Source organism: Haliotis rubra, unplaced genomic scaffold (assembly GCF_003918875.1).
Source record: "Haliotis rubra isolate DU_JTF1 unplaced genomic scaffold, ASM391887v1 Scf1212, whole genome shotgun sequence".
NCBI classification, from domain to species: Eukaryota; Metazoa; Mollusca; class Gastropoda; order Lepetellida; family Haliotidae; genus Haliotis; species Haliotis rubra.
The window spans coordinates 206,348-228,899 of NW_025765129.1; the positions used below are offsets into that span (position 1 = coordinate 206,348).

The 22,552-nt window shown below is 37.3% G+C and overlaps 2 protein-coding genes and 1 long non-coding RNA gene across 3 annotated transcripts in view; 1 reads left to right on the forward strand and 2 right to left on the reverse strand.

The window, feature by feature from the left end:
- LOC124265413 overlaps positions 1–21,495 on the reverse strand; it is a 43,787-nt gene extending 22,292 nt beyond the window's left edge. The window contains exons 1-2 of the mRNA XM_046700192.1: positions 21,433–21,495; positions 9,366–9,522 (exon numbers count right to left, since the gene is read on the reverse strand). Of these exons, the coding sequence (XP_046556148.1) occupies positions 9,366–9,516 (151 nt within the window). The 5' untranslated portion in view covers positions 9,517–9,522; positions 21,433–21,495. The remainder of the gene's footprint in view (positions 1–9,365; positions 9,523–21,432) is intronic.
- On the forward strand, positions 13,326–15,160 carry LOC124265422. Its single transcript, XR_006895451.1, has 2 exons — positions 13,326–14,426; positions 15,006–15,160. It is a non-coding gene; the product is annotated as an uncharacterized LOC124265422 (long non-coding RNA).
- On the reverse strand, positions 14,779–17,247 carry LOC124265414. The gene is made up of 3 exons (XM_046700207.1): positions 16,804–17,247; positions 15,736–15,883; positions 14,779–15,094 (listed from the first exon to the last, which is right to left on the reverse strand). The coding sequence occupies exons 1-3, from the start codon at positions 16,934–16,936 to the stop codon at positions 14,905–14,907; spliced, it is 471 nt and encodes a 156-aa protein (XP_046556163.1). The 5' UTR covers positions 16,937–17,247; the 3' UTR covers positions 14,779–14,904.
- Positions 21,496–22,552: the final 1,057 nt, after the last annotated feature.

Below are 22,552 nucleotides of genomic sequence, written 5' to 3' on the forward strand. Positions count from 1 at the left end.
GTTCAATTATGTCTAATCTATACGAGCGTGGATGTATAATTATTTGTGTTGAGGGGGATAAAAATTTTATTCAGAAATCCAAAACTTCCAAATGGCACCAGAAAATCACCAGATCTATCTATGTGCCAAGTCTGGTGAAGAAATATTTAACTATTTTGAACGGTTTTAAAGTTCTGCTCCAGAACAGATGAATGTGCACGGATGCATGGACAGACAAAGTCCATTTTAATACACACACCAATGTCTGCATGTCCATGTAGGTGTGTAGTCATGGCTCCAATTTCAAACGCAAGACACAAACCTAGCATAGGAGGAGAATCCTGTTTTTATTAAAAACTTGACATTATGGCGGACATCGGCTTCACCAACCTGCAATATGGCACAAGATGTCCTTGTCCTTATAAATGGTAGGGATAATCAACCATGGTTCCAAAGGTAGCTACTAGAGCAGGTACGACGGAATACATGTAACCTGAGTGAGTTGAGTTTTATGCCGCCCTCAGCAATATTCCAGCTATATGGCATGTAACCTGAAGGAGCAATGGTTATTGACAGTGTTTCCGATCTCCGGTATATACCTGAAAATCACCGGTAAAATTTGCTGGGGACCGGTAAATTGAAACCCAGCCGGACACTGTGTCCGGTACATAATCATGTATTAAAATAAAAAAATCATGGGTAAGCGAAATGACAGTTTGGCTGTGCTTTCCTGGTCGCAAAAATTCTTATGTTTCGGAAATACCCAGGCTAAAAATAACTTTAAAATGAGTACTTACAGTATGGCAATAAGATGTGACCGACAAATTTTATTCATGACCGGTAAAATTTTAGGTCGCCTGACACAGTGTCCGATAAATAATGAAGTCAGCGGAAACACTGTATTGATGATTCTCTAGCAACAAGACAGAAAGTTGATACTGATAGGCTTCCAGTATTAATCATGAGTGAGGCTCAAGTAGTCCAAAGAGTGCGGTTCAGACACTCTAACTGCTTGTGCTGTATTGTTTAGAAAAATTCTATCCAGCAAATGCTTTTCCATGAATGTATCTGCCCCTGATACTGTGACATTTCATCCTCCATTTCCACATCTCCCAGTCTTGCCTTTAGTATTGTAGTACCATATTTCCTCTAATAAGTGCCGGGCCTCTAATATTAGCACTGGGGGTAAAGCAGCTCATTAACACATTACAGTAATAAGACTCAGTAAGGGCAAAAGAGCCAGGCCTGTAATAAGCAGAAGGAAATACAGTATACATCATGCTACCTCATAATAACAATGCGAGGGGTACTACTTTCAAGTGAGAAGCGTCGGGAGGCTGTACCTTTGACTTGTAAACCTGCTTTAGTTTTTCCACATGTAGCAGAATGTAAATATTGTGTATTTTAAACCTAAGTATATAATTTAGTTAAAGGTCACATGCAACCAAAAAATCAAACATAATTAAAACACAATTATCACTTATTCATGACATATAATATACATTGCTAGTTATGAAAAAACAAATAAACAAAATTATAAGCGTACAATCGCAAATCAAAAGTGCAAAATTGTGTACTTCGGTTTACTTCCCAAGAAACGAAGCAGCCGGGATACCGAACCCAGTCAGGGCGGGTGGGTGTGCACTCAAGTGTAACGGCTGGTTCATTTGCAGATGCCCTCACGGCTGATTGTGTGTGTGTGTGTGTGTGTATATATAGAGATGTTGGGTTTTGTAGAGACTTGCTCATTTTTTGTGTATAACATTTTGCAATCAACAGACATCATAACATGTCATGTGTTCAAGTATCTGCCTGTCTGTGTAATTACATAATGTGACAGAGACCGAACTTGGACCATAAATCAATGCATTTTGTTTATGGTGTATAGCCTGATTGGTGCTAATTTCAAATTGCATGTGGTCAGTGATAGCAGCTGTGTATTGAATATTGTCATTAGCAGACAGGCAGGCAGACACACAGGTATCAATAAAACAAGACATTGAGTTTTGTCTGTGACAACGACATATCTATATCACAGTTAGAAATTCTGTCAACGCTAAATAATGACATTGCTTTTAAGTATTGAACTGAGAAAGAGTCTCGGTAAGAAGAACGTGCGGTGAAATAGACAAATGAAATAATATAAACAGTTAATTTACTGTCACAACATATAAAAAGCTCGCGCCTGTGAGATATCAACAAAACTTTAGAAAAATAGCTCACACCAAAGCCTTCACCGAGTATTCACCCGACAACCCGCTTCCAAGCTGCGCGAACCTATTTACTTGCGCCCAGCGCAGCCCAGCTGTTGAAACCCGTTTTCCCCAGAAAAGTCTGGGGAAAATTAGTGAAACGTTTGAACTCCGATTTCGCGCGTTTTTTTCATCGCGTTATTTTTCAACTTTATAAGTTGAATTCGCATTTTTGACGATTTGTTTCGGTAAGTCCATACCGAAAGGTATCAGAATCTGCAAAGTTGTGTTTTACGTTGCATGTGACCTTTAAGCACTATAACAACCCTTTGAATTAACACAGCACTCTACTAATCCCTAGGTTAAGTTATGTAAGCCTGCATGGGGTTCTATTTTGCTTCAGACTCCTGGTCCAGCCACGGCTGGGCCAGTGATTGATTTGCTATTGTTTCTAGAGCATGTGACCAGATCTGGAGTTTTATGTACTCCAACATTGTTTTCCCTGGTCACTGTTACAATTTCAACTCTGTCTCCTTTATCGCAGCACTGCACTCATTGGGGTAAGTTACTGTAGATGTCTTTGTATGTATATTATCATAAGGAGGTTGGGATATGATGTCTTAATCATTTTAATCATGTCTGAAATATATTATGTGTTGTAATATCATCTACATGATGATATCATGTAATATTTTAGATGCTTAATATCATGACACACTGTTATGTATGATTGTTATTACACGTTTGGTTAATGTAGACTATAGTGTATCTGAGGCCCAGATAAGCTGCGTATCCAGGTAGAATACGCATAGACAATTTCCAATTCTGCACTGAAAAATAATTTTTTAGTACCATTTAAAATGTTAGATACACAAATGCATACGGAATATATTTATAAAAATCGCTTGCGTAATGAAAAAGACATCGATTGCTATCAAGTTGTACAGTTAGTATAGGACTAGTGTTGTACTGTCAGTACAGGATGAGTGATTTTTTATGAAATCATTTCCATTATACATGTACTTAAGTTGGTTTTGATTAGGTATGACATAGGGCAGTACATACCTGCTTAGTAAACTTACTCAATGACAATACTTAGGTGAGTAAAATGACTGAAATACACACATATTTGAAAGCAGTGGGTAACGGAAAATAAAATACCCACACAACATTTGTAATACCCACTCCAAAAAAATACAGTGGGTACAGTACCCACATGAGCTGAATCTTATCTCGAGCTCTGTTGTATAAATTGTAGATTAGGTGTGTGCGTGTGTGTGCGTGCATGCGTGCGTATGTTTGTGCGTGCGTGCGCGCATGGGATATATATTGTATTTAATTGTGATATTTTATTATTAAGTCTTTGAATCACTCATTTGCCACTGGTGGGTTAGACTGTGGATTACCTGCGTCCCTGAGACGAGGTTAGTATTTGTGTGTCAAGGAAATGCATGGGTTATGTTCTAAATGTTGTTACATATCAGATTTTTATCTGTATGACTGTAATTTGTAATATAGGCTTATATTTATACTTAGATTGAGTAACCCTTGTGGTGTACAGAAAATGTTAAATATAATTATATGTTTACTATGTACTTGTTGCTGGATACCAGTAATTTGAGATTTTTATGTTTTGTTTCAAGGGTTTTATCACCTGATCCATCCAAGACAATAAATCCCTGAACCCTTTATAAGTATTCGTATGTGTTCAATCTTGACGTGATACCACTGTTACACACATGAATTGCAAGATGTAGTGGGAATGAGGCAGTTCGTATTCCCCATTTATAATAAACGAAAGGTCAAAATAATTGTTTGAACACTTAATGCACCAAAACTGAAACAAAACAGTAAACCCAATGGAAAAATCCCCCACACTGTACATTCACCGAAAGCGTGAATGATAACTTAGCTTCTATGAATGTCTTCCCGATAATGGAAGCTATTTCTAAATAATAACTTTTAACCCCCTGGCTGGAGCTCTGTAGGGATGTCTTTTTTCCTCAGCAATATGTCTAACTGTACCGCCGATGTTCAACTGATTAACGCTGTCGTGAGCTATGACCACGAAATGCACGAGATTTTAAAACCCATATACGCATAGCAACAGGGTGTATTCGGGTGCGCTGACCCAAGCTAAAAATGAAAACATCTATTTCCTTCTGCTCATGTAGCCTTTACAGTTCATTGAACAAACAGCCCTTGCATCTAATGTTGATTTTGACTGGTTAAAAATAAAAACAATTCAAATGAAAAATCCATGATGTGAATTGAATGAGTAACCTCACATATCATGTTTAATGTCACTGACTGTTTTTTCCACAAGTTTATTCATTCTCAATAGGGTGTTCAGAGCTGGTTTTCTGCATGCTGCATTTGGTCATTCTCTTTGTCAAATTTGTTTATTACGTGACATTGTTTCACTTTATCATATCCTGATGTCTGCTTATTCTTTCTGAATTTCTGGCTTTTAGATGGTTTGTAAGTTAGATGAAAACACTCAGGTCTTCTATTTTCAACCCCAAACCATGTTTTAACTACAATGTCACACCTACCATCTATGTGTTTGTGAGGGGCGGTGGGGTAGCCTAGTGGTTAAAGCATCTGCTCCTCATGCTAAAGACCCAGATTCAGTTCCCCACATGGGAACAATGTGTGAACCCCATTTCTGGTGTCACCATCCATGATGTTACTGGAATATTGCTAAAGCTCGTAAAACCATACTCATTCACTATGTGTTTGTGGAAACTTAATTTAATAATTCTCATATTGGCTTGTTTTTCACTAAACTGCCATAGTATTTGATGCAAAAATATTGCCTTGGAATGTAAGCTCACCTGGCTTTGTAGTCAACAGTCATGTACACCTGGTAATCTTAATCCCTGCACATAATACAATGCCTAGCAAAAACAAATTAAAACCAGGGTACGAATTCGGCTTTTTTCAGTACCTGCACCAAGTGCAGTTGAGTGTTTATACCAGACTGCACCAAAGAGACTCAGACTGCACCCTCAGTGGTCACGTTAATGTGTTCCATTTTATGAGTTTGTATAATTAAAAATAACTATTAAATACACTTGTTTAGTTTTTATTCATGTGAAAGAAAGCTGAACAACTTAGCATGAAAAGGAGAAAATGTTTTGATGCACTAATATCATAGTCTATTAAGTGCATCATGGTATCATTGTTAAGTCTTGAAACTCTTAGTATGGTAAGTCACATTATTGCTACATACTAGCATTAGTAGATTTACTCACTCAGTCATCCAAGTCATCATTACTATCATCACTTGACCATGCTGCAGAGTCACTGTCACTAGGTAGGGGTTTTCTCTTCCCATACGGCTGGCTTGGGAACCTTTTACTTAACCAAAGACTTACTGGTCCATCAGCATTAAAGTCTTTCAGAGCTGGACCATTTAGCTTGAGTGACATCAAGTCTGTCAGACTGTCTGACGTTAGTTTAGATCTCCAGTCTGTTTTAACACGCTTCATAAGTGAGAATCCCCTCTCACAGATGGCACTATTGACTGGGAGGGAAATGATGATCGTCACAAGTGCCATAAGATCACCATATTCTTGCAACAGGGCCATCTTTTGCCATACAGCAAGGAACGATAATGTTGCCTCAACACTTTTCATCTTCAGAATTTTCTTTTTAGCACCAGCCCACTGTAGGAGAACATTTTCCAAACAATATATCCCTTTCTTGTCAGGGGGGGGGCTTGAAAATGTGTGAATATTTCTGTTACTTCACTGTCACCATATGTCCTGAGAACATCTGGGTCACTTGGCCATTCATCTGGATTCAGTACAGATGATCCTGCTGAGACTTTAATGTCAAAACGCTTGGCAAGGTTTTCTTGCATATTTGCCACAACTTTCTCACCTTCAGAAACAGCGTTAGCAATTTCTGTTTCAGGTTTTTCCTTAATCTTCGATCGGCTTGGCGCAGGTTTCGCACTTCTATCACTTGCTTGATCAACATCACTTTCTTTTCTGTCTGAAAGTGTCTTTTTAGCGAAGAAATTGAAGTTTTTTTATTGCACCGCCGGTCCAGACATTTTCGCTGTTGAACACACTTGTGACAGCTGACATGAGGCCGGAAGACTTCGTTACTAAGCGATAACGTTTTTTTCCGAGGTTAAAAACGAGTGCAAACGAGTCCTCATGGAAATATCCGAGGACAATAAAGTTACGACCTTTGAATCTTTTCATTGGCTGTTAGCAACAATGATGTAGGAAAAACTCGAGAAAGCGTTTGTGATTGGGTCATTGTCATGATGAATATGCAAATGAAGCCCCTATTTAGGTCAAGTCTATTTTTGTCAACGCGGAAGTAAACCACTGTTTACGTATCGCTAACGTATCAAACGTTTTAGTAATCGATTTTTTAAATTATTCTTCGAATGTAATACGATTTTTTTCAAGCTGCGCCTGGTGCAGTCCGGTAAGAGATATAGGCTGCACAAGACAATTTTCACCTGCACTGGTGCAGAATTTATATATCGATTTCGAACCCTGAAAACTGAAAAGGTACATAAACTTGTCTAGAGATGTTTAACTGCAAATTTGACATCTTCACTGACAAAGTTGTTTTCTCCTATTGTTCATGCGAAGCGAAACAATGTTATTTTTTTACCACCAGTTAAAACGTTCATCAAAAGTGTAACCTGTAGATAATCTGGCCTCCTTCTACAGAGTGCTTTGTTTGGTCCTCGTAAGTCGGCTTATCTACGGTAATATAAGGTAACTAAAGGTGTTTTCAGTAATCATACTGAATGTGTTTCTTCATAAAGACAGAGGACTCAAAATTATCACTACATTATAATAACTTAAAGAATAATGTCTTCAAAAGGAGAAATATACATGCAAAAGTTCAGACTACTATGATTCAATACAGAAGAAAAGAAATTTTCTTTGTACACATTATCGTCTCTCTGTGCTTGTTCCCATGTTTCTCAACTCACCCTTAGATTCATTTTAAATATAGATTCATTACTATGTTTCTGATCAACATACCTACTACTGCTTCGCCAAAAACTACAACTGATAGAACTGACGATAATGCCATTCTACGAATAATCATCATCCGTTCCCATTCATATTCCTATCCTTTATAACGTTAAGGGATATGATTTGTCATCCTTCCATGACCATGATACCAATAAAAGAGCAGTGAGTCTTGCAAAGATTTTTTGGGATAACTGTAATAGTTCTGCAGAAATGCAACAAAAAGTTTTCAAATTTGTTTATGTGGAGGTCACAATTGCAAGATCATATGTACCGTACGTCTCAGTATCAACCAAAGTAGGACTTTCAGATACAATTGCATAAGACCCTGGAACATTATAGATGTGCTACCAGTACAGCTGTTACAGTGGTAAATACAAGAAGACAAAGTCATCAATATCCCCCGCAATGGCAAAATACTCTTCATGATCATGTCTACGAGTTATGATTATGTCAAATATTTAGGTGTGTATATAGAAAAGTGGAAGGAGAGTATTGAAAGGTTTTTAAAGTTCAGCTCCGTAAAAGAGCACTATCACTAATTTCAGGCTAAGTCAAACTTGTTGCCACGGAAAAGCCAAAAATATTTTATTCAGAATTCCAAAACTACCAAAAGGCACCAGTACACCACCAGATCTATCTATGTGCCAAGTTTGGTGAAGAAATAGTGAACGGTTTTAGAGTTCTGCTCCGGAAAAGAGCACTACCACCAATTTCAGGCTAAGTCAAACTTGTTGCCACGGAAAAGCCAAAAATATTTTATTCAGAATTCCAAAACTACCAAAAGGCACCAGTACACCACCAGATCTATCTATGTGCCAAGTTTGGTGAAGAAATAGTGAACGGTTTTTAGAGTTCTGCTCCGGAAAAGAGCACTACCACCAATTTCAGGCTAAGTCAAACTTGTTGCCACGGAAAAGCCAAAAATATTTTATTCAGAATTCCAAAACTACCAAAAGGCACCAGTACACCACCAGATCTATCTATGTGCCAAGTTTGGTGAAGAAATAGTGAACGGTTTTAGAGTTCAGCTCTGGAAAAGGGCACTACCACCAATTTCAGGCTCAGTCAAACTTGTTGCCACGGAAACGCCAAAAATATTTTATTCAGAATTCAAAACTACCAAAAGGCACCAGTACACCACCAGATCTATCTATGTACCAAGTTTGGTGAAGAAATAGTGAACTGTTTTAGAGTTCTGCTCCGGAAAAGACAAATGTGCACAGAAGGACGGACGCGTTGCGGGGGATAATAAGGGGAACTCTGAGCTCACTTATGGTGTCATACCTGTAGAGGTCGACCTGTTAGAGAGTTACTCACCTTCAAGCACACAATATATTAAGTTTCAAGTATATAGTCCTAGGCCAAATATTAGAAACGTCCCTATCTTTTATAATCTCTCAGCAGCAGAAAGAGTGATATCCAGTAATTAGTATGACACATTCCACTCCAAAAATCCTTGTTGATATGGAACTAGCCACAGAATGTATCAGGTTACTAAAAACAAACAAGGTTTACTAAACTGCTGAAATGGTGTCCACATCAGGGATTTACCTGAAGTCTTGTATTTGAGGGTCCCTTGGACTCATACCCTTAATTTTCAGGGGTTCTGGACAACAAAATGGGGGTCCTAGACACTTAAATATTATTACTATTACTGTTATTTGTATTGTGTAACATGATCATGGCATTGTTACTGTAATTAAATAGCAAATGATACTATAACCAAGCTAGTAGCAAACTCAGCGATAACCTTTTTTTCACTTGATTGGAATTTCAACAAAAAGTATTTGGACTTTTTCAACGTCCATGTGGATGCGCTAATAAATTTTGTTGAGTGCTTTGTCAAATTTTATGCATATAGGATGCAGGAATTCGTGTTCTGCAAATGCCTGCCACATATTCATACACCAATTGCATCAGCGTTAACACATGGTCTAATGGACGGTGACAAGCAAATAATAAGAAAATCACAGAGACACAAAGAAAGCAGGGCATACTTTAAAAAAATGAAAACAAGAACAAACTTTTTTCTTAATGAAATATGAGTATAGCCACGGTGGTAATGCCAGAGCCTCAAGCATTCTAGACTTCAGTCGACCTCTTACACTTCCATATATAAGGAAAAGTGAGTAAAAAGGACAATGTTTGTAACAACATACTGATGACTGTAGAAATTTACCTTGAAGCCCATGATGCTCAGTGGAAGCTCCAGTGCTTGATGCTCCCCCTTCAGCGCCTGCTGGTCTGTCTTTATCATCAGCAGCTCTTGTGATAACTGAACGCTGCACAGGGTGTGCACTCCCAGGATAGATGTTTTGTGAATGGGACATCCTTAACTGAAGCAACAAAAGCTGTTGCTGAAACAACAACAATCTGGTCTCCTCTGCATCAAACTAATAATGTAATTAATATCTTCTTCAAAGTAAGTATTTGTGTTAAGTAATCCATGGAACGTGCTCCCATGTACCACATATCTCCCCGGCCCCCACATATTTGAAAGAACAAATCATCTGACAGTTACTTAAAGTCCAGCTTGACTTTTTTTTAAAGTAAGTCCAAATCGTTTCCATGGAAATCATGAGAAAAAAAAATGACAAAAATTTGTAAATAGCAAAAGGCACCACTTTAGCTTATGTTTGATATATATCTACCAAGTCCTGAAAAAAGATATAAAACTGTTTTCGAGCTCTGCTCCGGAAACATAGGTCACCACTCCCTTTTGAGATTAAGTTCAACTTGTTTCCATGGAAATCAAGAAAATGAAAAATGACAAAAATCTGCAAACAACAAAAGGCACCACTTTAGGTTCTGTTTGATATACCTACCAAGTTTTGTTGAAAAACATTGAACGGTTTTTGAGTTGTGCTCTGGAAACAAAACCAATCCCTCCTTTTTTAGACTAAGTCCGAAACGTTGCCATGGAAACCAAGAAAAATAAAAATGCCAAAAATCTGTAAATAGCAAAGGGGAAATCACTTTACGTTCTGTTTGATATATCTACCAAGTTCTGTTGAAATATATTGAAGGGTTTTGCAGTTATGCTCCGGAAACAAAATGATTACAGACAGATGAGGCGTCGACTATAATCCCCCCCCCCCACACCCCCCCCCCGCATTACATGCAGGGGGGATAAAAATATGCAAATAGCAAAAGGCACCACTTTGGGATCTGCCTCACATATCTGCCAAGTTTTGCTGAACGATACTATGAAGTTTTCCAGTTGTGCTCCAGAAACGAAACCCACCCCTCCCTTTTGGGACTAAGTCCGAATCGTTTCCATGAAAACAAAAAAAAGTATAAATCACAAAAATCTGTAAATAGCAAAAGGCACCACTTAAGGATCTGTCTCATATATCTGCCAAGTTTTGCTGAAAGTTTTCCAGTTGTGCTCTGGAAACGAAACCCACCCATCCATTTTGAGACTAAGTCCGAATCGTTTCCATGGAAACCGAGAAAATAATAAATTGCACTTTTAGTGGTAAAGTCATCTTGCCGTGTTGCCTTCGACTAGGGCCATTGAGTTCTTGAAATTTCACAGGCATATTTCAGTTTTGTCTAACTTGTGAATGACCTTTACACTAACGCTTAGTTCCTGAATATATATAATTCTGATAGGAACAAATAAACCCATTTAAATTGAAATGGAGCCCCACTGATTTGGGAGATTCCTGGGAAAACCTAGACTTGCTTCATTTAGGACTTAAGCATTGCAGCGAGGGCTAGGCATTAGAGAAAATAATGTGGTTCAGGGACTGTGAGACAGACTAAAAAGGCCCTCAAAAATTGGCTGTATAAGCATGATGAGAGTTTGAGTGATACCAAATTTTAGTCACTGAGGTGAAACGCAAGACATCTTGGATACATAGGTGTCATGAGAAACCTTTTCTGTTTTCATCCTTGCAGTATTTCAGCATAATGAAGACTGGTTTTGCATAGTACCCGGTACAAATTATCAGGAATTAAATGCAAGGACTTTTTTGGACCATTCAAGGCACAAAAAAATAATTTAAGGCCCTAGATAAACATATACAACATAAGCAGTTGAACAAACATTTGCTTGGTCAATTACACATGGGACTGATCATGACCATCAAAGGGAAATAACTCTTGTCTACATCCCTGTGATGGGAAAAGTTTGCTTCACAATGGAGATTAATTAATACACATTTTCATTGCATGGAACTTCTAATGTTTCACTTTTCTCTATTACAGTAAAGTCATAACTTGAAAAGTTAAATATATATTATTGCCTTTTGGGCAAACTACCTGCAAATAAGGCCTTTTCAAGGCTTAAATGAATTTACGGAATTTTTAAGGGTAAAACATTCAAATTTCAGGTTTTTCAAGCCTGTGCATACCCTGTGCAAGATGTAAAATTTGTAATTAACTTAATATAAGCATTACAAGAAAAAGACACTACTTTCATATCGACACTGATTTATTTAAGCAATGATAATTCCATTACACAGTATATAAGTGCTTCTGAATTTGATAATTTATACTGAATACTCAAACAGTATGTTATGGGAGAAGAGCACAATTATGGTACGATAGCTTTACTAAACATTATCAACCAATTTTTAATTTTCACTAGTTAAAATTTGCAAATGTATTTGACCAGTAGTTTAAATACTGTGCAAGTATTAAACTTACACCGAAAAACGCAAATTGCAAAATATGAGCTAACAGTGATCGAATTAATGCTTTCTACAATATCCTAGCTGCATGACTAAAATTATTCAAGTAATACACACCAGGGGCCGTATTTATCAAACAACTTAAGTCATTAAAAAAACTTAAGTCAGTTAAAAAACTTAGTTTTCACATTTTTTCGACTTAAGTTTTGGGGTAAAACTTAAGTCATATTTATCAACAGACTTAGACTTAAGTTTTGTCATTTTTTGACTTAACTATTAAGACTCATCTTGGTAGGCTTAAATCAACTCTTTTTGACTTAAGTCATGTGAAACAAAATGGCTGCCACACTTATTCCCAGAGTATTTAATGAAAGAAGAGAAGTTCTGCATACATTAGATGATAATGAGCTGTTACAAAGGTACAGATTTGACAGAAACAGTATTGTTTATATCTGTGATTTACTAGAACACAATCTAAGTCCCGTAACGATCGGAGTTGTGCAGTGTCCCATGTTACCAAAGTGCTTTCGTCACTTTCGTTATCTTGCCACTGGCAAATTTCAGATGTGCAATGGCGATGACCATGGACTGAGCCAACCCACCATCTCAAGAGTCATCGAACAAACGCTTCAATCACTCACAAGTCAGCGTATGGTCCGTGATTTGTCACCTTCCCACGCGAAGCCCAAGATATAAGACGACACCAGCGCCGATTTTATCAGACTGCAAACTTCCCCGTGTAGTAGGTGTCATTGATGGCACTCACGTTCAAATTCAGGCCCCATCCGTGAATGAGAATGAATTCATTAACAGGCATCACTACCACAGTATTAATACACAGATAGTGATTGACAGCGGCGACGGATCATTGACATCGAGCTAACGCTGGCCTGGCTCAACACATGACTCCGCATCTTGACAACAAGCCGGTTATGTCGGATGTTTGAGGGGAACCAGTTACCCGTAAGTTGTCATCTGCTTGGCGACAGCGGCTACCCATGTCGGAGGTGGATTTTAACACCATTTTTTGCGCCCCTTCCTGGATCACAGACAAACTACAACAGGTATAATTGCTATTTCTTCTTCGTCAGCTTCGAAAGTACTAACCAATAGAGTGATTCCCTTGGTTATGTGAAATACAATCCAACATAAAACGAAATGGAAGACTTACATATGTTTGCTAAATGCATTATTCGGGCAACATGTCGTACAATCATAATGTCTACTTCTTTTGTTGTAAATGCATCTTGGGTGACTTATCAATGAAACAATACCTGTGGGCAAGTAAAGTGTATCATGATATCTCCATTTTGATTTCATGCCACCCATAAATATTATATGATCATCTAGTGATTCCAGTTGTATTTATTGCAAATTTTCAGATCACATAAAAAAACCAGAAACTGTGTGGAAAGAGGTATTGGACAACTAAAGCGGCGGTTCCATGTACTACATGGAGAAATCAGACTTTCCCCACAGAAGGCTTGCAAGGTATAGCATTATAAGAATGTTTTTCTGTGGACTCCATTGAAGTTAAAGTTAAATCATAATTTTAACACATATATGTCCCCCAATAATACCCTAAGGACCTAATATGCATTAGGTAGATAAAGAAACCAACACAATTATTAAGATAAACAATAACTTTTATTTAATGAATACATTAACAAATCTCAAACAAGAATGTACAAATGTCTTCACTTTTTTCAGTCTGTCCTAACATAAACAAGGTGAACAAGTCAGATATATGTGATCTTACTGTCAATAGCACCTCACTCAATATTGACGGATAATTATTGTAATCTAAAGTTCAACTGTAATAAAAATTAGTTATCTCAATAATCATATTTAAAAAGAATCATATTCAAGATGTTTAGACAATCAAATATGAGTATACTTATACTGTGATCCTAGGTTTATGAACCCTTAGAGAGGAACATTTTACGTGAAATGTTTTGTGAAATGAAAAAGATATATATTCAAATATCTCAATCGTTGCATTTTCTGTATAGCTACTAAATTAAAGCATGAAGATTGCCAGGATCAAATACTCTTAGTGTCAGATTAGTAAGGGTAGGGATTTTACCAAGAAATTATTAGATGTGAAATGCATTCATGGAAAGATATTGATGCTAGAAACATTGGTAATGACAAAATAACTTTTTTTTGGATGAAGGCCACATTAATTGCTGAATACCAGTGTTTAGGTATTCAACTAAAATCAGTTCCATGGGAGATTTTCTCACTAACATTTCATTATGCTATTATTTGACAAGAAATGAACATCAATTAAAATAGAGTATCAAAACTATCTTGGTCAAATACAATAAGTCCTCAACATCCTACTTTTTAATTAAATTGACAGAAATTTATTGACCATTTGTTGTGTCTTGACTATGTTTTTTTAATATTTCCCTAGGTAATAATTGCTTGTGCAGTGCTGCATAATATCAGCAAGGACAGGAATGTCCCAATGCCAGCTCCAAGTGGGAGCAGCGGTCAACCTGGACAGCTGAGGGCACAGATGCAAGGTCTGCCAGCCATTGCTCCTACAGCATCAGGAGCCAGATACAGGGAACAATTTGCGATCAGCTTCTTTTAATGTACGTATTTCCAAAGTCTATCATGAAAGTCATAGAAATGCATCGATTATTAATTTCATATTCCTAAATGCAAGACCTCTAAGGGACCGTTCATAATTTATGTCTCTAGGGGGGGGAAGAAATGATGATTGTCATGGAGAAGCATGTACAATGTGAATGACTCCCCTAAAATTTAAGTACAAAGTACTTGCCACCCCCCACCATTTCATGCACAAGGTCATTTACCCACTCACGTCTTTTAACATAAATTAATTAATATTCACTATTTACCAAATTTCTGACCCCCTTAGCACATCTGAGCAGTTACTGACCCCCACCCCCAAAGAACAAAATGGGTGACCACTCCTTAAAATCATCATCACACACAGACGCGCGCACACACACACACACACACACACACACACACACCATTAAATTTTGAAAGGTCCCTAATAATTACAATGTATATACCCTATACTGTCATTAGTGCCTGTACAATCTATTCTTCTAGTTTATTAATTCTTCTCTTAAGATACTCTCTTTTCAATTTCAAACATTCAATCTCTAATTCCAGTTTTTCTTTCTGTAATGCGTCCACAGAAGGCTGATGCTGGCACTGACAGGCTGTCTTCTCTGGCAGGTGGTAAACGTTCACCATGTCCTGGACCTCGTCACTGACCATGATTGGGCTACAACAAAATCATGATTTGTAAAATACATAAGAGAATGAAATACATGTTCATAATATTTCCATATCCCGAGCCTTGTGTTTTATGTTCAAACAGAGTCATGTCAGTCATTTCAAACCAAGTGACCCTGACAGGCAGATTGGGAAAGAATGTAAATTATAATTTCCCCCAAACTGTAGGACTTCATGTAATTCATGCAGGGCAAGATGAACTGATGAAGTACTAAGTGACAAATGTCGAGTGTTGTCTGCTTAACAACAGTGGAGGCCTGAGTAAGTTCAGTATTTTCAGATAGCTGAACCTTCTGTCATGGAATAATAATTCATATGAAAATTCCTTATTAATTATAACCACTACAAAGGATATATTAGGATTCAGATATTAGGAAAATATAATTATAGAATATTAGATTCATCATGTATCAGCTACAGAAAGACTCCAGTCAAAAGTAGTAAAACTCATCTCACAGACATACTATTGAAAAAAGTAAATGTTACGGCTGCATCATTTCACAGATGTTCAAGATGAATCCTAGCCTAAGGTATCAATGACTCAGCTGTTAGAGAAACCTGACAAAAAATATTGCAGTGGTTTTAGTGTTGTATAAAACGGATTAATATCAAAATGGATATGGCATGTACCTTTCTCTTGAAGTGATGGCATCAAGCAGTTGCAGGGCAGTGGAATCACACGAGTCTGAGATACCCGTAAGACTTACGTTGTCCCTCCCAATGGCCTCAACAACTGCATCTGTGACCGGACTGACCGGAGTTGGAGGTGGTCCGCCTCCTGTAAATGCAAAAAAAAGTAGATTAATTGCTTAAATATGATTATCTTAGGTCTGACCAATCTTATTTCTTGTTTCACAGATTTTTGTCCTCAGAAAACCAAAAGGCAGGAGGTAAAAAAATAAATCACCAGGCAAAGTAATATTCCTTCTAAATACTCAAAGTATTATACTTTTGGCAATCTTTTAAGTGTATATGGGGCAAAAGTCAACCTAAACAAATTTTCTTGTAAGTATATATTTGGCCAATAAAAACATTAGGATTTTAGTTTTTGAGCAGGGAAAATTAATTTTTGTTTCTTTTCTTATTCTTGAAAAAATATGACAGGCAGAGCTGTAAAAACAGAAATAAAATTGGTCTGGCCTTATGTAGAAATATATCACAAACCCAGGAGGTAAGTACTCACTTTACGATGAAACACTGGAATAGAGTAGGTTTTTGTTGTAACATGTTATATTTGGCATTACACTTTCTTAGTAAAGTACAGATTCTAGTACTTTTGTTGGCTGGAGTATCCGGGAATCGAGCCCATGCCCTCAGAGTCAGGCACTTAATCGCCAGCACACAAAGTAAGCCGCCTAACCCGCTCAGCTGGCGATAGGTGCCTGACTCTGTGGGCATGGGTTCAAGTCCCAGATGGGATTCCAGCCAACAGAAGTACTAGAATCTGTACTTCACTTTAATACTATGAAAGTGTAACATATGTTATATTTGACCACTTTCTTAATGGCATTGTTTAATTATAGGTTTATGTTGGTAGAAAATATTCAGTATATAGAAGAACTTACAATGTAGGTCTGGAAATATTGTGAGTGAAACTCTTTTTTCCACTTTCTGACATTATCACATCATTTATGTAACCTTTTATGACACTTATATTTTGATAACTAATAATAATACTGTAACCATAATCATGTTTACCAGTGGCAATGGTTTGCTGCCTGAACTTGGAATAGGTCTTCTTGGATGAACTCTTCAAGTTCTTCCATTTTTTTTCCACCTCATCCCTGGTCCTCTTGTGTGTGATGCTTGAATTTAGGGTGTCTGTAATCATCTACAATGTAAACAGAATACATCAAATGGGGAAAAATCCCATCAATTTACATTTAGTTATTTAATCAGTGCATAAAAACTTTACACGTGAACTAGTTATCAAGTACATTTGAGCGCTTATTTAGACAATAATATAAAGAAAAACGAGACGTGTACTGCAGTATTCATTTTCAAAATATTTAATTCTTTCCTAATATTGCCGTAATTTCAGTATGTCAGTAAAATGACGTATGTGGTTTTGCAATTTGTACCGAAAGTCTTAGGGGAATTAATACCCAACAAACTACAACAATTGACCACGACATGGGTATGTAAATGTGTGATTGTATCAGTCAGGTAATGTGAAACGAATCCATCGTCAGAACACCCACTAGACTATCGGAGCTTCGAACACGCATTCTGCCACGCCTCCTGTCGCTTCCACGGAGGTGATGCCAGGCCCAAACTTGCCCTCAAGCACCACTCTGTTGGTCGCGAACTAGCTCGCTTAGCAGCAGACACTCCTCTTTTTGTGAAATTAGGTCGCCTCTTCTTCATTTCATCCGCCATAGTATCTATTCGATGCTGTTCGTGTATCGTCTGCGCTGTCCGGGAATTTCCCCCGAGAATGTTTTTTTGTCTCTCAGTAAAAAGAGTTCCACTGGTAGGCTAAAAATAACCGGGATAGTCCCTAGTGATCACGTGATCGCGTTCGGTGAAATCGACTTAGTTTTTGTCGGCGGACTTAGCTAAGTTTCAGACTTAGCCCGTTTGTGAATACCAACTTAAGTTTTTGACTTGGCTAAGTCAGTTTTAAGAAACTTAAGTTTTTTCTTAAGTCAAAACTTAGTTGTTTGATAAATACGGCCCCAGGGCTTAATGGAAAAAAGCAATGAATTTACCCAACTCAAATCACCCGAAACCGATTTTTGAACTCCATCCAGGGCTCCAGATACGTGCTGTATTGGCGTATGTACGGATAAAAAATATGCACGATATGGTAGGAAATAATTTAGAAAACGTAGCAGATACGCAGCACAGCAATGGTGTATGGTCTTAGAATCGTTTACAGACGTATTTATCTGAAAAAGTATTGTATTAGTGTTTATTGACCTGTTTACACAAGAGTAGCAACGTTGTGGTGCATATATGAAACGAAACACAAGATTAGTGATACAACATTAAATTCCAGTCAGTATTCTAAATGTACTCTTAAGATTTTCCAGTACTCCTATATAGAAAAAATAAGGAGTACATACTCCTGATGTTGAAAACTTATCTGGAGCCCTGTCATCAAACTATTTATTGGTAGCACTCTCAGATCTCACAGCTTAACATGCATGGGTGTGGCAAGTTTGAATGAAACGGCACATGATAGGAAAACTTGTTTAGTATAACATAGTTCGTGGGAAGATAATACATGCATCTGTCAAAAAATGTCTATGTTCACACCTATTTTCACAAAAGCACACCTACATTATCTGTCTTAGGGCCTATGGAACCCTTAAAATTCCATTTCTGCCTCTGGTTAAATATCATATTTTAAACCAGTGATGAGATAATAGAAGTATTATGCCACTATTTGAAACACTCCATTGCTTATAGTGTATACTCAAATGGTCAGAGAAAACTCCCAAGAAAATACTGATGCGAGTCATCAAAACAGTAACAGTAACAACAATTTTCCCAAAATATTTAATCAGTAAGGGAAGGAAACATGTTTTACATCCTGTTCTTGATTACTATTCAGTTATATCAGTGTATGAAATAAGCCAAAACTCCAGCCAGACATCAGGGCTGGTGTACCTTCAAAATGTTACCAGCCCAAAATGGATTCAACCAGACCAAATATGGTGATTTTACTCAGATGTATGGAACATCCAAAACTTTAACAGACCATTGGGCTAGCTAGCAGTACATTTTGACCGTCCGTCAGAAATCTAGCCCGTCTCGGGCGGTCGGACAGGCCTTATTTCAAACACTGGTTATATCTTTTACACGCTGAATTTGACATAGTATCTCCACAATAAATGTGTATAGTAGCCTAAATCGTGTAGCCAATTGGCATGTAGGCACCAGCCATCATTGTGGTAAACCTTCTTACAAACAAACAGACACCAGATACCATATATATTGGTAAATGGTCTCTGCAAAAAAGCATGAATTTCTCAGGTGTTTTTTTAAAAAACAACAACCACTGAACAACTAAAATCTTGTGAGGAAAAATAACAGTTTTTAGACCAAATAACATGCTGCAGACAACTGTATAAAAAACATAATGCATGACATTGTACGCCCTTACTCCGATAGACTTTCAGAACATTGTAACAAATAGACCAGAAAATTACATTGTTCAATCAAACATAAAATTTTGAACATTACAAAGAAAAATAATTACATGTATTCACAAATGAATACAAACACAAAAAGAAGACAAAGTCATCATTATCCCCCGCAACGGCAAAACACTCTTTATGAATATGTCTACTAGTAATGATTGCGTCAAATGTTTTGGAGTGTACCCGGTATATAGTGGAGCACTAAAGGAGCACTACCACCAAATTCAGTTGAAGTCTAACTTGTTGCCATGGAAATGCAATAAGATGACATCCTCATAGTCACAGCCTAAGTCACGTTTCCACGGAAACCACAAAAAATAATTTTGCATCTGGCACCTCTATGGATCATGCTTGATCTGTGTAACATGTTTGATGAAGCTAGCATGTATAGTTTAGGAGATCTGCTTCAGGCAAGATGACATCCTCATAGTCACAGCCTAAGTCACGTTTCAATGGAAACCGCAAAATATAAAATTCATATCTGGGTCTAAACCCCAAAAGGCACATCTATGGATTATGCTTGACATATGTACCAAATTTGGTTAAGTTATCACAAAGAGTTTAAGAGATCTGCTTCGGACAAAGTGTGATGGACACACTTCGTTGTTGCAGGAGATAAAAAAAATACTAACATGAATGCAATATTCATTCACTAGTTCTACTTTCATAAGTTCCACTAATGTTTTTTTCTATTTTCGCAACTGCCTCCATTAATGAGTTTATTCAAACTGTTACAACCCTGTGGAATAAATGTGGTAGATTATTCTCCCTTTGATTATTAAGACAAAATTTCCATCACGATTTATGGATTTATGGGTTTCATTAATAACATACTGAACAACTAGCAACACAACAGTAATGTGCAAAACATAAATACAAAAACATTGTTGACAGAATTTGAAATGCAAGACTTTCCTAAGCATTAAACATAATTATGTGATATAATCCATGACAACTTGGGTTATGTTACGAAGAAATCAGGTAAAACAAAATGAAGACAAACAAGTAAATGATGATTAAAACATAATAATAATATAAGCACTGATACTTGGTGCTCAACAGTAAGGAATATACCACCATACGATGCTGACTTGTGGAAAGGACCAGGTGTATCTATTGTTGTCATCACAGTTAGAATTTACAGTGTGGCAAACATTTCCAGAAATAAAATATCTGCTCTTTTGTCTTGTACTTTACCTTCAGGTGAGCTAAGAGAAAACTGGTTGTTTGGATTGTTGTGTTGAAATGATTACACTGTATACTGATACCCAGATTCAGAGGCAATTGTTCACATCATTCTCTGGTTTTATTGCTTGTGAATTTACCTTTGTTTAGCTTTAGATTAAGGCTGTGTAACAACACTACTTGTTCTATCAAGCCTTGAAGAGTTGCCTCCCTTGGCACACTGCCAGCACCAGACTTGAACCAGTTAGATAGCAGCCATTTTGCCTACTTTCTCTTTGATAAACTGAAAGTGAAATTAAACAATAGTATTAAATTTAATATAAAAAAATATCAGCATTAACATTACACAAAAATGTCTTCTTTGAAACCTTCTTTATCAGTTTATAAGTTGTGTTATTAATGTAAACATTCAGAAATACTAAAACAAACACTATTCTTTTACATTACTGTCTGTATAACCAAGACGGGCTACGGGCTACATTTCTGACGGACGGTCTAAATTTACAGCTAGCCAGCCCGATGGTCTGGTAAATGATTTTAGATATTATACATACATCTGATTAAATTCACCATATCTTGGTGTCTGGTCTGGTTAAATCCAAGTTGGGCTGGTAACATTTTGAAGTTACCAGCCCTGATGTCTGGCTGTTTTTGGGGGGGCTTATTTCGATGAACCTTGTATGTAACTGTCGTAAAGACACTTTTTGCTAAATACAATATATTTTAGTGCATTTTTTGTCGGATTGCATAAAGTAGGCAAAACGTCCATATGATATTTAACGTGATATTACTACAAGAATATGTAATTATAAAAGAGCATTTCCATTTTCGGTTTGGAAAGTATGGGCTGAGAAATTACTTACTGAATGACCAGTTCTGCTTGTGAGCTCAAGGGACTGTTTGATTGAAAATTTACATTGTGACGCTTCCCAAAGTAAAACCTCATCACAATGCACATTTTAGTTTGACTAAACATCTGTCTAATGCTACCCACCTGAATATGTGCGATGACACCAGCCCAAGAAGGCGCCCGACTTGATTCCAAGTAGGACCTCTTCTCCTGTCACTTCGATTTTGCTGAAACGAAAATGAAAGTTGCCATTCGTCACATGCACAAATTCGACCAATCAACTATCCTAAAATACGGTATATAAATGGCTGCTTGGTTTTCCCCAGACATACAGTTATTCTCAAGAGCAGTTATTTCCCTTAGTATAAAGAATGTTTCCATTTATACTTTTTCTGTATGCAGTTCTGTAAACCTGTAAACAAGAATAAAACCCTTCATTTGGTCCATACATATATATATTTCATGTGCAATTTCAAAGATGGTATTTAGGACTGCTCCAATTGCTTGTTAGCTTATTTAGGTCATATATTCACTCGTGACAACGACGAATACCGGAGAGGGACGAAAGTCGGCGAATGAAAAGATCCACATTAATGTGACGATATATCGACAGTGTCAGTTATTAGACAAACAGAGCCACGTTTGTATTTTTACATGCATAAACAAATACACTATAAAATACACTAAAACATTGTCGTGAATCTCACACATGACCTCTTATCTTCAACCGAAAGATTAGGCATTCAAGCAGAGCTTATACTTCCTTGTTGATATCATGATTTTTCTTTCATCCTTCCACCATTACCGAACAAATCGTCTGCTCCTTAGGGACCGTTCATAATTTATGGCTGGGGTAGGGGTCGGGCGGGGGGGGTTATATATGATGATTTTCAAGGAGAAACATGTACAATGTGAATGACACCTTAACACCCCCCCCCCTAAAAGTTATGTACAAATAAAGTACGTAACTCCGCCCTGCATGTCATGTACAAAGGCAATGCCCCCCCACTCCCTTCCCATGTTTTTAAGCATAATTTTTAAAAATAATAATACGTACAAAATTGCTGCCCCCTACCCCCTAGTACACGTGTACAATAATGATGACCCCCTCGCCTCCCCAGAACCAAATGGGTGACACACACACCCCCTCCCCGCCCTTATAATTCATTCTCTTTTCTTTCTCTCTCTTTCTCTCTGAATGTCACTGTCGGTTTTACGTACCGTGATCTTGTTTTTCCTCTTTTTTTTCTTCACAAAAAACTCT

What these genes read in the sequence shown, in the direction of transcription:
- LOC124265414 (XM_046700207.1), bottom strand. Translation starts at nt 16,936, where the DNA reads ATGATTACAGACACCCTAAATTCAAGCATCACACACAAGAGGACCAGG. An exon ending in GCAGCAAACCATTGCCACTG is followed by an intron (nt 15,884 to 16,803) that starts GTAAACATGATT and finishes TTGCATTTACAG; the next exon opens with GAGGCGGACCACCTCCAACT. An exon ending in GCCATCACTTCAAGAGAAAG is followed by an intron (nt 15,095 to 15,735) that starts GTACATGCCATA and finishes ATTTTGTTGTAG; the next exon opens with CCCAATCATGGTCAGTGACG.